At 29.4% G+C, this 15720-nt stretch overlaps 1 protein-coding gene across 2 annotated transcripts in view; it reads left to right on the top strand.

Annotated features, from left to right (window-relative positions):
• Positions 1–15720, top strand: part of LOC107164970 (receptor-type guanylate cyclase Gyc76C-like) — a 46192-nt gene that overhangs the window by 23842 nt on the left and 6630 nt on the right. For both annotated transcript variants that reach the window (XM_015513012.2, XM_015513021.2), the window contains 3 exons: positions 4160–4219; positions 7471–7826; positions 8717–8917. In XM_015513012.2, coding sequence (XP_015368498.1) covers positions 7476–7826; positions 8717–8917 — 552 coding nt within the window. In that variant the 5' untranslated portion in view covers positions 4160–4219; positions 7471–7475. The remainder of the gene's footprint in view (positions 1–4159; positions 4220–7470; positions 7827–8716; positions 8918–15720) is intronic.

The following is a 15720-nucleotide window of genomic DNA, read 5'->3' as shown; positions in this document are numbered from 1 at the left end:
AAATAAAAAAAAAAATCTATTGAGCTTATAATATTAACCATACATTCGCAGCGCACGTGACGTTGTAGTGATCACAGATATAATATATAACACTATATTATACTGCGAGAGTGATGACTGACCAGTGACCGTTAATGCTAAATGCACTATTATAGCTACTCAGCAATGGGGATGACCGCTATATGTTTGCAAACGTCCTTGGTAATAACTTGGCATTTTGAGGGTTATGCGTGATTTCGAGAAGTCAACTACTTCTTACGTACGTAGTACCAATAATAATATTTTAGTTTTATTTATATTTCTGCGCGGGTAGGTAATCGACTGATAATTATTTTCTTTCTGTTTTCAACCGCCGACACGAACACGTGCTTAATTATAGTATATTTAGTAGTTGTAAAATAATAATCATTATGATGTATTTTTTTTTTTTTTTTTTGTAAATATATTTTTATTACGTTTTATGTTTGAAAACAAATTGCGCGAATACATGCAGCTATTATCTCGTTATAATAATAAATAAATGCGATTATTGCATCCTTATAACAAAATTATATTATATACCTATTATATTCTTTGTCATCACGCGTTTAATACATTATCGTTATGTTATATACTCATCGCATGATGTAGGGGTACTTATATAATATATATATAAGAGAGATATACCAGCTATAATGCGATCGGGTTGATGGGTTCAATTAACCATTTCGTTTTGTTACTCTGATTGAATGGAGAAAATCCATTTGGAGTTTGTGCAAAAAAAAAAAACCTTAAAAACCAGTTTATTAGATTTGTATTTTATTCCATACATTATTTTTGTTATACGCCACCGTCTTCCTGTGCAACAAACCAAAAACCTGTTATTACTGTATACTTTATTTTACTTTTTTTTTATAATCGGTCGGTTGGTTTATTCAAATCGAACCGGTCGCGGTCGTCACTTGTTTCGTATATGCACACACTAAACTATATCATGATCATTATTCCCTTAAATTACAAGCGCGGGGCTTAATTGTGTCTCGCTTAAAAAATTTAAAAAATAAAAATATTATATTATGTATATAATATAAAATAATAAAAGATAAACACTGAAATGTTTTCCACGATGTATATATAATAAATAAATCATATGTGTACCGGCGACATGTACGTCAGACCACCGCAGAGAGTTTTAACGACTAAATTAGGTATATACATGTAGTATGCATATAACTAAATGTGTTTAGTTTTCTCTATTATGTATGTATGTATGTACTTTGTATGTATATAGCCGGTGTGTTTATCCCGTCTACAGTCACGTCGCCGGTTTGGATGTATTACGACCAAACGATACACGTACCTAATGTATACAACGTAAATATTAATTTCCAACCCTTCGTTTATACTGTTTAGAATCAACAGATCGTGAACTGATATAGAAATATAAACGGCTCATGTGCACTTAAAATATCTAAGTAGAACTCATTACGGGTATAATAACATAGGCATGGTAGTCGACGTTATATTGTTATAATATATCCTGACAAAAGATTTTTAATGTTTGATAATGTATCTATCTAGTAAACGTTTTATTATATATTTTGATAATTCCAAATTATTTTTTCATGGTTTAGAGATTCGTAATAAGCATTCCACTAATTGATTGATTTTTAATGTACCTATTATTCACGTAGTATAGTCGTCAGACCGATGTGTATCTAAGTATCTTTACAATTTTTTCTTTTTTATACAAAAACCAATTTATAGTTTTAAGTGACTTGTATTTATAATGTAAAGAAAAATACTTGTTTAGATTGATTGATTTATTCCGTTTCTTAATTTTAACTCTTATATGAAAAAAAAACAGTTGTATCTACTAATATAGACATACGTTAAACATTCATATTGATGTTGTTGTGTATAACTTAATAGAATACAATATTCGCTTAAAGCTCTTGAAATAAAAATATATGGTTCCTACCTATATCAGATATATTATATTGACATTCGTTGTTTAGTAATTATTGCGGTAAATTTTTATTTTATATTTCTCAGTATCATGTTTTATAACATATATTCTAGTAAAATCAATATATACACACAGTGGATATATATAGGTAATAAATATTTACTAGAATTAAATTTGAAAACGTACTTTATTCTGTATTAAGTGTATCAAACGTATAAATTTCTATCCATTTTAATTAAAATATAATTTGATTGTTGTTATAACTGGATTAAAAATTATCAACTATTCGGTCTGGAAATTAGGTAAATAGTTGCCTTAAGCAATGAGTAATTACATTTTTTGTGTTTACAATCTTTGTTATATATACAACCATACATTTATTCAAACATTAGTTCGATCAAATCGACAAATCAAGATTGTCTTTTTTTATCCAAATCTATACTTCACATCACCTGCATTATTTAATGCAAATACGAATTAACACGTAGTAGTGGATATTATAATAATAATATCTTATAAAATGCACATATGGTACGATAATATATGCATATTATAAGTATAGATATACCTATGTATTATCTATACCTATTTTCGTTTGAAAACATTTGGCTTTTAAATAGATTGTTAAAATGGTAATCGGTAAAATGATTTGGTCAAGCGTCAGCAAATTATGGCATAATCGTGTTTATATTAAGGTTATTTAAAAGTTGATTACTCAATCGAAAGAAAATGTTAATTTAAACACAAATACATGTATTTATTAACATATATAGCTACATAATATTACAATAATATTTCAGTAGGTATGTACAAAACGAATAACGATTCGTTTACTCGTTTTGCGTGGACATAGTATTATGAAAAATGTATTATTAGCGTATTCTACGCCTCAGTGCTTGAATTTGATGCATACCTAAGCTGCATTATATATTGCATACGTATTATAAAAAAATGAACCATATTATGTATTTATATCGCATACATATTGTGTTCGACATAAATTAAATGTAAATAATATAAAATATAATGTGAGGCTGTGAGGGGTTAAAATGCTTTTTATCCCTCTTATAATATGTGTCTTGTCGGAACGATATTACGTCTGCGCGGTCTACTATAGACACCTCTCTCGATAATAAATTATTATTATTAATAATATCATAACATGATCACTCACACCCGCATTTAAATAGTATATATTATCGTTAATTAGGTTGTCCTCGCTTGTTGTTTAGTCATGATCAAGAATAATAGAGATGACAGCCACGTTTTTAATTTTTTTTTTTTTGTCAACAAACATATAAACAAATATTATGTATATAATAATATATATAGGTAGGTACTTTTTTTCCCATGTTATAGTGTTTTCGTTTTTTTTTCTCTTACTAGTAGGTATAATTTATACACGTACTCGTGTAGTTTTATTATTATTGTTATTATTACCATCATCGTATATGTGATATATCTACCAACCAGAAAAAGCGTATTCACTGCTTCTGGTGCATGCAGAGAACAGGTGAAACGTACAAACTTCCCTTCGCTCTCCACCGCAGCCCACGCGTCTCCGCGTAGATATATCCATTGTGCATTTTTCTCCGAAGACTTGCAATGTGTTTACACACTGCGCACATGAGCCATTGTCTTCTCAATCTGGACAAGAATTTATAATAATAATTATTACCTACATCGGTCAAATGAAAATGTATTAGCATTTGCGATTGCAGAAAGGTGACTTGTGGCGGTAACAATAATTTAAAAAAAGAGGGGAAAACGAATGATAAACAAATCGATTTAGACATTTTACAATATTATTATTTTGTGGCGCGAAGTGTCCTTGTTTATATATCTATGTAGTGAGTGACTAGCCAACGTCCACAATATAACACATATACACACACCCGCGCGCACACACACTAGAATAAGTAGTTGTAGGTTGTATAATGATAATAATAATGTACATAAAATGCGTGAGTGTGTGTGAGTGCGTAGGATTCGTTTGACCTCTGATACGCTCATGGCTATAGGATCTAAAAATAGACTAATTTATCTCGACCAGTGCTTCTCAATTTTATTCTGAATTTTTTTCTCGCAAAAACCAAAACCCAATCTTTCTATGTAGTGACATGGCAAAGATGGTACCAATTTAATTATTCAACCCATATTATTTTGTACACCAATTTTTTAAACCTATTTTTTTTAAATTTGTGTTTACAGATATGGAATGGTAACGCGTCGAATTAAGTTGCTTTCAAAAATGGAGCTGTTGGTTTGCAGGTATGGCTAATTTGATTTAATGCAAGAAACTTTCATTGCTTCCGGCAATTTGATTATTTCATCAACTAAATCAATAAATATTAATTACATGTTGTCACGGAAGCATGTGCATAATATTATTACAATAGTTTAAAAATTGCGCAACTTTTTTATAGCTTCGTGTGTTTGGTTATTATTTGTTATTAAATTATAACATTATAATATGTATTAAATATTAATCGTATAATTGTTTTAAATTATTTTCTAAATAACAATTTATTACTATCTAAGTTTACTGTAATTATACAATGAGGTAATTATACAATACATGTCCCCGTTCTATGTAGATTTTTACTTGAGTTAAATATTATGACATGTGTCAATTGTGTTTATTATAACATTTATTGATTTCAACAAATCTATATACCCTGCATAATCTAATGATCTATAAATTAACTTATAAAGATTATATTTTATAATCAATATCGTATCATTCATATTACTTAAACGCCCTCCGCCTTTTAAAACACGAAATTCTTTCGCCATACTATCGCAAACGTTTATGTCTTTAAATATATTTTCCTGTTTTAATGCACAGTTTATAACACAACACGTAATCATTGTTCGTGACGCCAGTCACCCAAGGGGAGCTGCAGGAACCCGCAGACCACTAGACCGCTCGGATCTATTAAAATGTGACTGCTCAGTGTGTCCCAAATATGATCCTTATAGAGTATATTATTATTTTTGTTTGTAAACGCGCGGTCACGATGTAGAAAAGATATCTTCTCTACATCGTTGCACGCGGTGTATACTACGCTTTGCCATGGTTTATAACTTGTAAAGCGTCCCGTGAGTCTGTGATGAATATATTTTTTTTTCTTTTGTTAATGGGGTGATGAAATCGTCATATCCACCAAACTGCTTAATACTTTTACCCCCCCCCCCCCCCCATGGTTCGAAATAAATTTCAAAACGAACAATTAGGATTAATAAATAAGTGTATTTAAAAACGGTATCCTGTACGTATAAATATATATATATTAATAGCCAATTTATGATATAGGTACCAATACTAAGTAGTTAAGTTTATGTGCAAACTCGATATAACATAAAACTATATTGAGAATATAACATTTAATAACCTTTCTTCCTGTAAATTATCTATTTTGTATAAATCTAAAATGGCGTAACTTTCCTTCGTTATTAATATTATATAGTTTACTTGTATGGACGCGCGCGTTTATGTGTGCGTGTATGATAGAGTTAACTATATAATTGTATTGTATATATAAATATATTATTATAGTTTATTTTACGTACAAGTACGCGTAATAATGTTGGTGTGATATATACACATACCTGGCATGCCCTAGTACATTCGTTAATAAATTGTATTGTTTCTTTTCTAACGTACAAACAATTTTGTTTGTTTTCTAGATTAAATTATTATTTATTCAAATCACTCACTCTCACTTAAAATCGTTATGTTTATTGGTATAATGTTTGCTCCTACAATAATAATATACTAGTCAGCGTATAGTTAAGAATTTATTTGTATGTTTAACACAAACATTATATACCTCTTAATCTACAGCGAGTCTTAATTTAATTTCATGACCACGTGTTGAATAACTTGTGCAAATACCGTTGTGATTTGTTTGATAATAAAACGAACCTTATACTACCATCCCTTTTATAACTAGTGCACAATAGTATATATATATTATATTACTAGTAGGTATATATGTACGTAAGCTAAGCTGTTAGAACTAACGAACTTATGGATAGGATGGGGTCATTCATCATCATTTCGCCTCATAGTTTTTTATAAGTCGACGCAATAGATATTTGGTAAAAAAATGTCACTTCAGTCATTTTGTTATTGATATACTAAAAAATGTAATCTTTTACTTTGACCTTTTTCATATATAATATCTATTTTAATGCTTCATGTGTATTATACGAAATATAATATATTATACACGTGTATAAAATTATTAACTTTTCTATAATTACTACCTCGATGTTTATAACTAAGATGCAAGATGCAACTTTTTAGGTACATTGAAAATATGGATAAATGATGTAGGTCCAAAAAAATAATATCATTTTCTAACCTTATTCATTTTCCGTGAATATTTATAAAAAATATGCATTATACATGTTATAAAATATGTGTGTGATAATTTTTAAAAATTCACCATGCCGAAACATTAATATACATGGCTATTTGAATCTGGTGTCTAATGCATTTTTATTTCTAAGTTTTTTTCATACCTAATCAATGACGATATATACCTACTTGTAAATATTTTTACTATAAAAAGTAGATTGCGTTGTTTGTACAGTATTAATTTTATTGTTAATAATTGCCAATTCTCAGAATATGACAATCCAGTTGATATATTATTATATAAGCATTATAAAAATATTTATTATGATTATATGCAATCATTTATTGTTAGTTATTACGATTTCTGCGTAATCGTCATATTTTTTTTTACTTTCCCTATCTAGGTAGGTATGCAACATATTTAATGTTTGTAATATTGATGATAAAAACATCAGACGTACCACCCAAAGTTGAGTTCTATACGTCCATACTTCTGTGTGCCAAAATTTCTACCTAAATTGAGCGATAATAATACTTAATCGTGACTTAGGACTGTCAAACAATATTTCAAAAAAATAAGATGAGTATCAAATAAATACTTAAATATACGTGCATTTTATTGAAATTTAATTTTTCTTATTCATTATTTGTATTATTGTCAATTATTGCTACCGACTACTGATGATCGACAATATCATTAATATTTATATGCAAATAGTGATTTCTCCAGTTCTCCTACTCCGTGCGCATTCAAATCGTTATTGTTAGTCCATATAGATAAATTACGTAAAGAAAATAACTAAACGATAGGAAAATCCTATGAACTAAACAACTCCCGAAACATCGTACATATTGATTCCCTTAAGGCCCAAATGCAATGACATACTTATAACACAAAGGTATTGCTGCTGTCCAATCAATAAAAATCATTTTAAGTGCATTTAAACATCCCCCCCCCCAAAAATGTGTTATGATTTGACTAAAACCACGCTTATTGGAATCCTCAAAACGTTGGTGTTCGGAACATATCCTCCCCTTAAGCATGCGACGACACCTGCACCATAAAAATACTCAAACATATTATACATTATTATTATTATTTTAATGCTACTTATATACCTACCCATGCACGGCTAACACGTATCCGTTTCGGCAGGTGAAATGCGGAACGGTCGACCGAAGGCGGCGGTCCTAATCTTGTTGCTCGCGTTGTTCGTCCTGACCGGACCCCCCGGGACGCCGGCGCAGAACACCGGTGGCTCATCGCCCACAGCCGCCGTAGCCATCACCGCCGTTGCCAACACCGCTTATATCCCATCTACCACCACCACCGCCACCACCACTGGCCCGACAACCGGCAACTCCACGACCACCGTCATCGAAACTGCCACCCCCGCCTCCAATACAGTGTTGCGGAACCTGACGATCGGCTATCTAACCGCGGCCAGGGGCAAACTGGACAACCGACAAGGCCTGGCCATTTCGGGTGCCTTGACTTTGGCGCTGAAGGAGGCGAGTATATACTGCTATAAAACCGTTCTTGTCCCTTATATGCCCGACCTGCAGCATCGACATTTGCAGGACGCGTTTAGCCCCAAAACGATATATTATTATTATTATTATATTCATTATATTGTATATTATATTATAGTCACTTGCGACGAGAGACGATGATTAGACTTCGTGTCATTTTTGTGACTCTTAGATTATGAAACATTTGATTTTCAATCAGATTTATTCAAAGTAGATTACACAAAAAAGCGACGTGTTTGCATTTAAACAATTAAATCCAGGCCCGGTAGGCCTTTCATTCGTCTAAAGTTGAGTACAGTAATCCTTCGTTATCCGCGGTTGGGTGGGCGATAACATTTTATTAATAAATAGTACATAGTACATACCATGAAATTGTATCTTTATTATACCCATACTTATAACAGATAAGCTACATGAAGTACATACCTTAATATGTACGGTTAATTTGTTATATCTTGAAATTGTTCAGTTAACAAACATGAATTACAAATTTTTTTCATCCTTCCTAATATATTATGTATGTATAAATAATTAATAAATTATATTTAAAAAAAAATAATCAAGTAATTGTAAAAAATATTAACCTTTTTGAGATTTTTAAAATTAAATACAAAATAATAAAAATTAAAACTGTATGTAAATAAAACCTAACTTCCCGTTTTACATTGCTTAATGGTCTCGTTATTCGCGGTTTCGATATCCGCGCAACTTTGCTGGGACCTAACCTCCGCGGATAACGAGGAATTACTGTAGTTATACCGCTCTTAAAATTATTGACTCGTAAACGGTGGGCTGTATTGCGCGGTTTTGCGATAACATGGTAAATGCATTCAGGACGGATTTTTGATTTAATTTAATTTGTTTTGCAGATCGAGGATGATCCGCACCTGTTGCCCAACGTGTCGTTGGTGTTGAAATGGGACGACACTCATGGCGAGACGGTGCACGCGACCAAAACCATCACGAAGATGATATGCGACAAGGTGGCAGTGTTTTTCGGACCCGAGGGCAATACGTGCTACACAGAGGCGATAGTCGCGCAGGCGTGGAACATTCCAATGATCAGCTATGTGAGTGCCTTACGTTTTGATAATAATATTATTGTTATTAGGTATGTGTAATAATTATTATGTGGAGAAGACACAATGCGGTTCCTATTATATTATTATTCTTTACCACTGGATTTCGTACCCATGGGTATAGTATTACGCAAGGTGAGATTATTTTGACGACTTGCGTTCCGATTATTACATTTGTACTTCGATTGGGCATTACCCATTTCGTTTGATTTATCTTATAAATTACACTGTTATTGAAGAACAATGCTTCATTTTCAAAAAAAAATAATTTTTCATTTGTTTAGGTTTATTATCCTTTGAAAAATTCTAAATATAGTTCCATATTCTATAAATCAGAGGAAATAAACTTTTATAAACTGAAAATGTTAGTTTCTGCAGTTGTAGGTTTTAGTATTTACTGTGTAAAAGCTTATCTTTAAGAAACACTAATAATAGTCCAAGATAACAAGATGTGTGTTGTGTGTCCAGTGTCCACTGTTGTATTTCCCTACAATATTTAAATATATAGGTAAGGTACACCATGCGTATCAAATACTATTAATAATAATAATAATAATGATACTCGCAGCGGCCACTTTTCTCTGTTTATCTTGCCCATTCTTATTAATGTTATTATGTTATTATTGTTTATATGGTCGACGTTTTTACGTATATAATATATATTAGTAGGTGTACCGTAGTTATGTCAGGGTGGACGATTGTTGACTTTATTTATTCGCATCTCGCTGTCAATTATCGGCTGCTGTAGTCGATTCACACGTGTACATCATCATATATAATATTATTATAGTGTATAGATAAGGACAATTAATCGACATTCTTGATTCGAATAATCGAAACTAATTGTTTGATTTATAAAAGGAGGTTAATCATGTAAATCGAAGACTACTCGATTATTAAAAATAAATAAGTTTTATTATTAAAATAGTAACGATAAAAATGTACAAGGACAACAATGAGAGGTTTAAGTTTTTTTTTTTATAGGTTTTATTTTTTATAAAATAAGTTTTACAGCGTTATTAGTGTATTATTCTATAATATATTTCGTGTCTCTTTAATCCATTAAAAATTTAACATAAACCGTACTTTTTAGCGTTTTCAGTACTTTAAGAAGCGTCCTTGGGAAGTTATATATACTTCTCCTGGAAAATTGTACATGCTTTAACCTATATTTTTCGCTGACAGCCTGTCGTGAGTCCTATAGTTTATACGTAGGTATGGTTAATAAATAATAACATTGAACTCACTATTTCAATCGTGTGCAATGTGCATACTGAGAGTTCATGTTCTTAATTTGTTAGACGCATTGATAAACAATTTGTATTTATTATTTTTTATGTCTCCCCTATTAATCATACTTATAGCATAATAATAGTAATAATAATAATAATAATAATAGTATAAATGATAACGTTACGAAGAAATTTAATAGTATAAAGCAAACATTTCGATATAATAAAATGTTCGCAAAACATATTTTAAGACTAACAAGTCAACAATTTTTGAAAAGATTGATCGTTAATGCAGCGATATATTATGTATAGCAATTTGATCGCCTCCGTGGAAATCTTTTCTTATCCCTTTACTTTACTAATATATTTATATACTCGTAGAGGATAAGTGATGGTGGCATTGTATCTATTGACACATATATATAATAGCCTTATAAGTGCTCACATAATTATATTGTTATAAACAGGGCTTGGGACTTAAAGCATTTGCTTATTTTTATGGATTGACTTAAAATATAGCATAGTGCTATGGAAGTGTATGTCATGTTATAATACGTTTAATTATGAAGTTTGAAAGTGCTTTTTTTCGCTTCTTTCAGCTGTTTTTCTGATTATTTTTGCTTATTTGACCAGTATTTCTACGTTTTTATAATGTTTTCTACTATTACAAATACCTATCGTTTGCATTTCATTTTTCAGAAAATTCATAAAATCCTTAAAGTCTCGAAAGTGAATTTTAATTTATTTTATAATATGAAGATAAAGATTTATTTATTTCGTTTGATTTTTTAGTTGGAATTTTTTTAATTTTTGTTTTTTGATAAATATTTTTGCAAAAATGTAATTTTTTTAAATGCTTATTTGAGTGCTTATAATTATGTTTTAAGTGCTTTTTTAAGCGCTTATTTTAATGATTTTAAGTGCTATAAGTCCCTAGCCCTGGTTATAAACGTTAAAAAAATATATGAAAATGAAAACATAATACATAGAAAGGCGAGCAATTACATTTTGAATATGGTTGTAACATTTTTCAGTTGACTCGTTTGAATTATAAATACGTTAACATTTTTCTTTGACGCGCCTATTCAAGTATAACTTAAGAAATATATTATTTTTATTACAAAAAAATAATCTGAATTGAATATCTAATATATTTGAATACCTCCAAGGTCTTAAGACGTTTTGATTTTAATATTTCTGTATTAGTTGTTGTGGTTTATTATACTTATATAAAACTGTAATATGCGAAGCTGTAAAATCTACTATATTAATGTGTTTTTTTTATCCAATTCTAAAGCTTCAAGTGTATTTTTATAACAATTTATACTACATACTATCATCGCTGCATATATTTATATAATTATTGTATTATAGTTAAGCCGCATAACCAAAACACAATAGTGTTTTAAAAAGCCTTTAACAATAAATTTAAAATATCAAACAATCATATTAATTTTTTTAAGCTGTATCATTATCATATTATTATATAATTCGATAATTTAATTTTTTATCAATATACTTAATAATATATTTACTATATTTTGCATTTTTACCAAAAATTTATATTTATTATTGGATTATAACAATTTTACATTAATAAATCTAATAAAATAAAAATAAATAAATAAAAACCAGGAATTGCTGTAAACAAATTAAACAAATAATGCTTTATCAGTAAAACGAGTGATGTTCAATGTCTGATAACATAATAATATGTTTATATTGGCACTAAAGCTGTATACACAAAACACAACTGAATAAAAATCGTTTTAATAATTTTATTGATAAAAGTAAAAAACTAACAGATATATCCGTACAGCTTTTACTGTGAACAACACATTCCATAAATCATCAAAACTTTTAGTGGCAAGTACTTAAAATTTAACCTGCAAGCTTAATTAAAAATATTGAACTTTTTTTTGACATTTTATATTAATTTTTATCAGTTAATATGATTCCGTCGATTTTTGAATATATTAACTATTAAGTATGTTTTTATATGTAGTAACAGTGGCGTACTCAGATTTTTCAATGTTAGGGGCTTGGAAATAAAAATCACTCAGTCGTCTTAAAATATGGTTTGAAAAATAAAGTAGATACTTTCTTAATTATATAGTAGGTATTTATGTTATATTATTTATATATATATATATATATATAGATTATACTTGTAATAATTAGGTAAACACTAAACATACGATTTAAGTTGCTATATTAAATAATGGGTAAATATAAAAACAAATAATAATAAATTATATGGTCAATTGGGGGGAGGAGCTTCAGCCCGTTAGCCCCCCTTCTAAGTACGCCACTGTGTAGTCACTGTAGTAATGTAATTGCTTTTTAATACAAATTCTTGGGACTACACCACCCAGTCCATTGTTCTCAACCATCTAACCTAACCTAACTATATAATATTTGAAATTGTGTTAGTAATTATGTTCTTTATTGTTTTTATATATTATACTCTTGACAGTTTACAGTGGTAAAATACATAGGTAATAAAATAATAAAAAAATGAAAACAAACTAGCTTCATAAGTACCTACTATATAATATAAGTTGGTTTATTTTTTTTAATTTTATTAATTTTTATTTTTCAACTATGTTTGTTGGTACACATAAGTTTATTTTACGACATTGCATGTAGGTCCAACACACAAAGTCATTTAAAATCTCATAAGCATGACCTACGCTAGTCATTAATAGGAGAAGAACAGCACATCGTGTGTTTTACGAACGGTTAAGTTAAGGTTATTATTAGTGTTGTTTGCAAACTCTTTATGTGGATTTAGTTCATCTGACGTGTAATTAAAATATGTACTTTGTGTACAGTTTCTTTTTTAAAATAAAATTTAAAAAACCATAATTTTTACACCGCGAAATTTCTTCGGTTTTCATTGTACCTATGAATTGTATTATTTCCATATACTTTTATACTCAGGTTATATTTCAGGTGTGTTTTTTCCCACGAGGTAAATGTGTATAGGAGCTATGTTACAACTTTTTTCCTTTTTATATATTTTACCACAACATAATAACTTATTAATATTTAAGCTGACGTTCCCGATACTATATAACAGTGGTTTATGTGAACAATATTACAGTATAATATTAGAGTAATAGAAATAATATTATGTATATATTCTTAATGCTTTTTTTTTTTTTTTTTTGGAGACCATAAAAATTGTTTAGCGTGCATGTGCACGATTAAATTGCGTTGCGTTCAACTGTCACCGGCCACCGTCCACAACAATGGTGCGTTTTATATTTTAGATTATATAGGGTGCACATTGTTCATTGGGGTATAAATCTGGTATAGGTAAATAGGGTAGACTGATTCCCAAAGTCGTATTTTTTTGCATTTATACTATTATAATACAATTATTATTATATAACGTGGTCGATGGTTGTTACATGTGAAAACGGGCGACGAGAAAATCTATACATAGCATTTTGGTTAACGTGTGTTTTAGATTTTCCAAGGTCGTGTTTTCTGCTATAAATAACCGATGACGGATCTCTTTGTACTTTTTACTGTTTTGTTAGGTTTATGTTTTTGCGAGAAACGGCGTGCTGTCGTGTGTACAGTTCGATCGGAGAAATGCTGCTCGCGGTCGTTGTAGGTATTGGTGAAAGATAAATGCGCTGAGCTTTTCACTTATCACGATCATATTACATTTTCGTTCGTTAATATGTCCATCATATTATCATAATATATGACCAGTAACAACAGAATATTATTTATTACTGAGTGTCTGAAGCTGAGATATGTTCTAAAATATTTATAACGCTCAATAAGCGCTCACTTACCCTTGTGGACAAATCCCCGACCGTCGGGGAAATGGAAAATAGGTTATCGAAATATGCATTTTTGATATTCAAACTTTTTCGTTAGACAATATTTAAATGACAAAAGGATAATATTTTCTAATTTTGTATCAAGAGTTAAACTCTGATATCCACTGTTAATTAAACACATTAGGTCCTAAACGACCTAGACGTCATTACTGTATTTTACCATAATATGTTCGAAGGCTGTACTACTGACTACACGAAAGAGCGTTTTCTCCTATATTTTTTTGGTTTCCAATGAAGGGAAAACATTGGTAACGACACAATCTTGCAGTGGTCTTCTAGTTAATCATAATAACTTTAATTTTATTATCAACTTATAAATTATTATACAGTATACGATTACACACAAAAGTAATGAAATACATTATGTAACAGCGCATGTCGTCTAACGATTATTATTATTTATATTCCGAATAAAGTACTTATAAACAACGTTTAAAGTATATATTCTATCAAGAAATGAGCTTAGACGAGTCGCACTCTTCCAGTCAGTACATTTTTTTCGCATAAGTGCCTATATATATAGGTACCTAATCTAACCTAACCTAACGCTTTTTATTCGCCGTTTAGAAATATTATATACTACATCATGTCAAAAGTTGCAAGTGATAATATATTATAATAATGATTACACATATTATTTATATATTTATTAGTGTTTTACCTTGAACATCGTGATATTTTTTTTCAAATTTAAATTTTGTTACCTATTCATCTACTATTATTCGTTTGCGAAGGATGTAATTATACACTAATATAATTTTTTTTCAATAACACCTTGATAGTTTCGTCAGGGATTTTTTCAAATATTTTATCAATGTATTATACATACATCACATGATTTCATTTATAATATTATACAGAGTGATTCTGCAATCATGTTAACCACCATATTTCCTTTAATAATGACTTTGTTCAAATTCTGATTTTTGGAATTTTTAATTATACCTACTTAAAGATCAAGTTTTAAAAATTCTTAATTTTTTTTTGAATTTCTATAGGAGTGTCATGTAGCTATAAAAGCGTTTGTTTATCAAATTAAATACCCCCATCCCCTTATTTTTACTATAAATTATTTAGTGGATGATTTTTTTTTTGAAAATGTTGATGTACCTAATTTAAAATTCGAATAAATAGTTTTTTAATTATTAAAATGGTTGTACTAAGGATAATATAGTTCTCAAAAATAGTTTTACAAAAGTATAAAACATACGTAATTATCGAACTAGTATATTATATTTGGGTTGTTCTTACGAATTACCTATATATTAATCAGATTATTACTATTATTGACTAACATCTTAAAATCTCCATAGCCCACATATCTTATAAACTCATTTCCATTGACCTTTTATCTTATTAGAATATAAATATAAATTATAAATAACTCAAACGAATTTTGATTCTGATATATATACCTACATCAAATTTTTTAGAAAAATTATTCACTGAATAATTTACAGTTGAAATGGAAGTTCTCGATTGAAAAACAAAAGTTTGTAATTCCACGGGGCTCCTTAAATAATACAGAAAAATCTCAAGAATTTGAAAATATTCTCTTAAGTATAACTAAAAATCCAAAATCAGCTTTTGAATAACTATACAGTATTGAACGAAAAAGAGGGTCGATCATGCTTAGTGAATCACTCTGTATATTATAATGGAGCACATCGTTTGATCAATCTATTATTTAATTTTACTAACG

Source organism: Diuraphis noxia, unplaced genomic scaffold (assembly GCF_037042655.1).
Source record: "Diuraphis noxia isolate RWA-SAM2 unplaced genomic scaffold, SU_Dnox_SAM2 contig0005, whole genome shotgun sequence".
NCBI lineage: Eukaryota > Metazoa > Arthropoda > Insecta > Hemiptera > Aphididae > Diuraphis > Diuraphis noxia.
This window is presented reverse-complemented; position numbering and strand designations above follow the sequence as displayed.